Source organism: Puma concolor, chromosome D1, assembly GCF_028749965.1.
Source record: "Puma concolor isolate L17-30 chromosome D1, mPumCon1.1.hap2, whole genome shotgun sequence".
Classification (NCBI taxonomy): Eukaryota; Metazoa; Chordata; class Mammalia; order Carnivora; family Felidae; genus Puma; species Puma concolor.
In genome coordinates, this window is record NC_141676.1 from 55752284 (window position 1) to 55758750 (window position 6467).

At 38.7% G+C, this 6467-nt stretch overlaps 1 protein-coding gene across 1 annotated transcript; it reads right to left on the reverse strand.

Moving 5' to 3' along the window:
* Window positions 1-4539: 4539 nt before the first annotated feature.
* LOC112865731 (olfactory receptor 52K1) lies at window positions 4540-5486 on the reverse strand. The gene has a single exon (XM_086679444.1). The coding sequence runs from the start codon at window positions 5482-5484 to the stop codon at window positions 4540-4542; it is 945 nt and encodes a 314-aa protein (XP_086535570.1). The 5' UTR covers window positions 5485-5486.
* Window positions 5487-6467: the final 981 nt, after the last annotated feature.

The window sequence follows — 6467 nt, forward strand, 5'->3', positions numbered from 1 at the left end:
TATATTATAAAACATACAATAATGTAAATATTAAAAGGCTGAAGAAAATAACAAATGAAAATTCTGAGTATACCATTTTGTTCTCCTATTCTACAGACCAACATTTTTAGACAATTAGGAGTTTTGGAATCTACAAGATATATGTACAGCTTTAACATATTCTACAGTTTATGGACATTCTGTCACTTCATGACTTCTCCAACTTTCTATCCAACTCCACATGTCCTTAGATTCTGAGGGCCATGCCTGCTTTCATGTCATTCTACCTCCATGCCAGGACATGGCTATTTTCTTTTAATTTGTTCTCTCTACTTAAGGGATCACATACTCTTTTTAAAAATCTGACTTCTAAGCTTACTCATGTGACACCACAAATAATATCTCAAACATAAATGTTTGAGGGAGCTAGAGTTCATAGGTTGGAATACCAGAAAAGAGAGAGAATGTACTGGAGATCTGCAGTCTTGACCTGAGTACCATTCACTACTTTTACGGGAGGAAATCACTGAAACTAAGGAAAGACCACCCAAGAGTATTAGAGGAAACAATCTCCAGTTCTCACACAGGGCTGGGAATAGTTCTTTTCCCACAAGCTGGAGTGGAAATCCTCATGAGTCCTAAGATTTTTTTTTCAAAAATGATTTTTGCTCAGTAGTGATAACAAATTAAGCCTAAACTGAAAGCTGTTGAGTCCTGACTAACAAAGCCTAAAAGCAAAACCTAAAGGATCACACTGTTTCCAACAACATAACCATGACCCAGAATAAAGCCCAACAATGTGTGTATGAACACAGAAGTATCCAGTACCCAAAAGTAAAATTCAACACATCTGGCATTCAATCAAAAATTACCAGGAAATATGAAGCACCTGGGTGGCTCAGTCAGTTGAACCACCAACTTCGGCTCAGGTAATGATCTCACATCACAGTCGGTGAGTTCAAGCCCTGCCATCGGCTCTGTGCTGACAGCTCAGAGCCTGGGACCTGCTTTGGATTCTGTGTCTCCCTCTCTCTCTCTCTGCCCTTCCCCTGACACTCTCTTTCTCAAAAATAAACATATATTTTTTTTAATTATCAGGAAATACACATAAGAAAAATCAAAACAAATCACAAAGTACAGATGATAAAATTAGCATATAAAGATAGTAAGCATACAGAATACAATTGTAATGGTATAAGAGGCTAGAGGAGAGATTGAGCATGTTAGGGGAATCAGAAGATATAAAAATACCTAAATGTAATTTTCACCTTTGAAAATCTTAGTATCTGAAATAAAATATATTCATTTACCTATGAAAATTACAATAGCAGATGAAATGTACAATATCAGAGATTTAAAAATACAATAAAGGGAAATAAAAAGCAAAACAGTGATGCAGAAGCATCCTGAACAAAACACGACATGAAAGTATACTCAAATTGTGGTTATTTCAAATATTGCTTGTTAAAATGTAGGCTAAAGTTTGCCTTTTTTGTTATGTTAGTCTGCATTCAAACTCGGTGGTTTGGCCATTCCAAACTATCAATGGGCTGGGGCTGCTCTAGCTAAAATTGATGTCTGGGTCAGTCACGGATCCATGCAAAGGCATTGTTTGGGCAACTTACAATTATTCAGGGCTCAGAAAACCCAAAAGTAGGGTGCAGGAATTGTTGGAAGTGTTGTGTTTAAGTTCAAATTAGTGCACATTTTCTGTATTCTCTTGTAACGTTTACATAACTGTAAAACTTCAACTCTAAAAATAGCATCCATGAGGGGAGGAAAACAGAAAGGGAGGGAGGCAAACCATAAGAGACTCTTAAATACTTGAGAACAAACTGAGGGTTGATGGAAGGTGGGGCAGAGAGGGAAGTGGGTGATAGGCATTGAGGGTACCTGTTGGGAAGAGCACTGGGTGTTGTATGGAAACCAATTTGACAATAAGTTATATTTAATATGAAAAAATGAATTAAAATTCCCAAAGTTATGGGAAAGTCCATGTATTCTTTATCTCCAACCAAAAATAAAATATAACTCACCAAGGAAAAATAAATAATAAGATAAAAATAGCATACATGTATTCTGATGACTATGCTCCATCTAAGCACAGTGTTAATTAATACAAGATAAGAAATAACTCACCTTTGATTATTGTGAATAAAGCTAGCAGTGCATACTGTTATTACATAGTAATTGAGTTCCTATACTGTCAGACTTACATGTTGGATTAAATCATTCTGTGGAGGGTATGAGTTTCATTTCTGCACCAAACAGAAGGACAAATCAGGTCTTTGAACCTGGAAATGCTTATTTAATCCATTTACCATATTCAGCTTACTAAATAACAATGACAGATAAATAGTTTCCAGAATTTGCTGTGGAACAAATACCCACAAAATCTGTGGCATATAACAGTAAAAATGTATCTCTCATACACCTGGAGATTGGCTGAGATGACTCTGCTGATTTCAACTGAATTTGCTTATCCATTTGCAGGTCAGCTGGGGAACCTGCTGATCCAAGTTGGATTTGGTTGTGAGGTTCTGCTTCAATCTGCAAGTTGATCAGGCATCTCTGCTCCACATTTTCTTCATCCTCATTGAACCAACGAGCTAACCAGGGTATATTGTCATGTTGCAGCAAAGTCAGAAGACAACAAGCCCCATTGCACGAGCAAATTTCAGGTCTTTGTACTGCATCTGCTAATGCCCCATTAACAAAGTGGTGCAGATGGCCAACCCCTGAGTCTGTGGAGTTATATACTCTGGGAGAGTAGATGTTTTTGAATACCAATCTAATCTATTATCCAGAATGCCTGAACTCAACTCAGGAAAAAACAAGCAAGAGTTTGGGAAGGCTCAGGGAACAGTCAGAGGCTCTTGGTTAATATCACTTCCTTCATTGCTGTCCAGTTAACTCATGTCTGGATGACTGAGACATTTGGGATCTGGTCAGAGACCTATTGAAAGCAGCACCCTCCATATGTCCCTATGAGGTAAACCATGGTATAACATGAGGAGGGTCTGGGGATGCTTTTTCAGAGCCTACCAAGTTTCTTTGTTCTTAGAGAAACTCCTTTAGTTATGATTTAGGAAAGAAAAGGTTTAAAAAATTAAAAAAAATAGAAGAACATGGCTGTATAAATAGACCTTCATGAAAGTGTATGAGAGCTTCTTTAAAGAACTGACTAAAGGAGTGTTCAATTATTAATTTGCATAAGGAGACAAAGGCAGAAAGATAAGTGAAATCCAGTTTCATTTTTAGGACGTACTAGAAAAAGAAATCGTATACTTTCCTTTTCTTCAAATACTCAAGGTCTCAAACTGTCATGAACTAGAGGGCAAAATAGCTTACAACTCCAGCAGTCTGCTTTCCCTGGGTTATGTTATAAAACAACTCCCAAATCTCATTTTACTGCAAGAATAACAAAATCATCCTTGTTCATGTTATAGTAACATTTTGGGGTCAGCGGTAGCTATGCTCCAGACTGTAAGTCTGATTCATCTCTCCATGGATCTTCTCAATCATGGGTCTAGGTTGAAGAAACACCCTGTCCAGGGACATGCTCATTCTTGTGGCACAGGCAAAAAGCAAGAGAGAAGGAAAATACACAAATGCATTTTGAAGTTTGTGATTATTGTGGAATATTTTAAGACCATTCAAATTTCATTGGCTGAAGAAAGTCACATAGCAAGACTTAGCATTCCTGGAGTGAGGAAATTTCCCTCCCATGGTAGAGGTGTGGAAAAGTACATATCTATGAACAATAATACAGTCTACCACAACTATATAACTTCTTTAGCTTCAGATGTCTCAAGTTCAAGAACAAAGGGTATTAATCTTTCCATAATACATAGCTCAAAGATGGTATTAAGCTCTTCAATAAACATTACTAATTTTTTTTTAGAAATGCATATGTACATGGAAAGTTAGTTACATGATGTAAATATATATAAGGGATGTCAGAGGACTCCTTTGTTAAATGTTCAACAAAGGAATTGGCTGTTCCTTGATCTTCTTTTCTGATTCACACTGACTTAGTGGAAGAAATAAGTCTGCTTAGAAGTGGAGCTGTCCAAGTGTAGAGCCAATAACATTGGGTGTAGTAGGCTAATAGAGTGGCAGAGGCTGGAGGCCACTTAAAAAAACTATGGAAGCAGTTATAGTACTGGAAGTAATGCTGGCCTTCGGGTCACAAAATTTGTGGTTAATTACTCAGTCTAGATGAAGAGTTCACAAAACCTCAACTTGTGCCAATCTCAGCCAATATTCCTATTGTCTTTCACCTAGATGACAATGGCATTTTGGAAGCTTCTTTGTTTTTCTTAATCCTGTTATAGGTCTATGAAAAAAGGAAGGTCAAACCTCTGCTACCAGACGGACTAAAGGGACATACCTGGTTTGATCTAACTGGATCTGTGAGGAATAAAACCTCATTTTCCTTGTCATACTAAAGAATTGTCAAACTTGGAGATTACAATTTTCCTGCTTGAGATTTTTTCTCTCTGCCTCAATCCAGCATGCATTCAGTACTGAACTGATAGATAAGGAAAAAGTATGCATCTACACATTCTTTCTTTGAAATAGACTGAGCACATGATCACGAATCTGTTTGGTCTTGATGCCATAAATGATGGGGTTGATCATGGGTGGAAAAAGAAGATAGAAAATAGCAAGGAGTATGTGGACATGAGGGGCAGCCTGGCGAGCCACACGGTGCATGACTGAGGAGATGACCACAGGTGTGTAGGTGGACAAGATGGCACCTATGTGAGACACACATGTCCCAAAGGCCTTGTAACGGGCCTCCTGAGAGGCAAGCTGTAGAACCGCTCGAAGGATGAAGATATAAGACAGGATAACAAAGAGCAGGTCCAACACCACTATAAACATGGCCACAGCAATGCCATAGATATTGTTGAAGCGAGTGTCCCCACAGGCAAGCCTTACCACAGCCATGTGCTCACAGTAGCAGTGGGCAATTAGGGGGCCTCGGCAGTAGTGGAAACGTCTGAGCAGAAAGGGGAGTGGAGTCATTAGTGTCACAGCCCGAGTCACAGCAGCCATGCCAATCCTAGTGATAAGGGACCGAGTCAGGACTGTGGTGTAGTGCAGTGGCTTGCAGATAGCCACATAGCGGTCAAAGGCCATGGCCAGAAGCACTGCTGACTCCATGATCGAGAAGGAGTGGAGAAAGAACATCTGGACCAGACAGGCATAGAAGTTGATCTCCTGATCTCTGAACCAAAAAATAGCTAGCATTTTGGGAAGTGTTGTAGAAGAGAGAACCAGATCAATGACTGCCAGCATGGCCAGAAAGAGGTACATGGGCTCGTGGAGGGCTGCATCGGTCTGGATGATGAAGAGGAGGGTGCAGTTGCCTAGCAGGGCCAGAGTATAGGCGAAGGAGAATGGAATAGAGATCCAGACATGCAGGTGTTCCAAACCTGGAATTCCTACCAGCAGGAAGGAAGTTGGATGGGTTGTGGTAATATTGGAGGCTGTCATGGTTTTTTGATATCTTCCTTGTCTATTTTTACAGGGCTCCTTCACCTTCTATATATAGAGAGAGAGAATTAGCTCTTGTTCCTGTTGCTAAACTTTAAACAAAATTGGTTAGTAGTCCTCATAGACCTGGATAAGTATAATCCATGTTTTCTACCCTTAAGGAACTTTGAATCTCATTGAGTAGATAGAACATAAAACATCATTAGAATTGATATTACAAGACAACTTACATAAAGAAATGGAGAAAAGGTAGGGTTTTCTGTGTTCATGGTGACATCAAGAATACCCTGATAAAAGAAGTGAAAATGTTTGAACTAATTCATTGTTTTAGAACACACATTTGTACATGATGATCAAGCTAAGCTAACAATCACAAAAACCAATTTACTGTCCTGAAATCTCAGGCCTTGAGTGTCTGTATAAGTTGAATAAAGCTTGCAGTTTGTAATGCCCCGATTTATTACAAAATCTGTTTTCTCTAGCACTACTCTGAGATATGGTTGCCACTAGTCACATGTGACTATTTAAATTTGATTAAAATTATTCAATATCTCAGTCACAACACTTTTAAGTGCTTAACAGACACACATGACTAGTAGCTAGCATATTGGACTGTTCAGATACAGAATATCTCCATCATTGCAGAAAGTTCTATAGGAAAGAACTGCTCTGGAATATATCTTTCAGGTCCTCTCCACATTCACAAATCTCTGTAAGTACAGCCATGCCTCTAGCTTACTGAGAAAATGAGGAGCTGCTGTGTCTTTTGGTTCTCCATCTAAATTCATGTTAAACTCCCTATTCATGTGGCTCTCCCTCCATTCTCCTCACAGCTTCTTCATTCTCCTCATAAAAGAACTCTCATCTTTAGCAAGAATGCTATTTTTTTTACTATTTAAATTCAAGTTAGTTAACATATCGTGTAGTATTGGTTTCAGGAATAGAATTTAGTGATTCATCGCTTATGTAACACCCAATGCTCA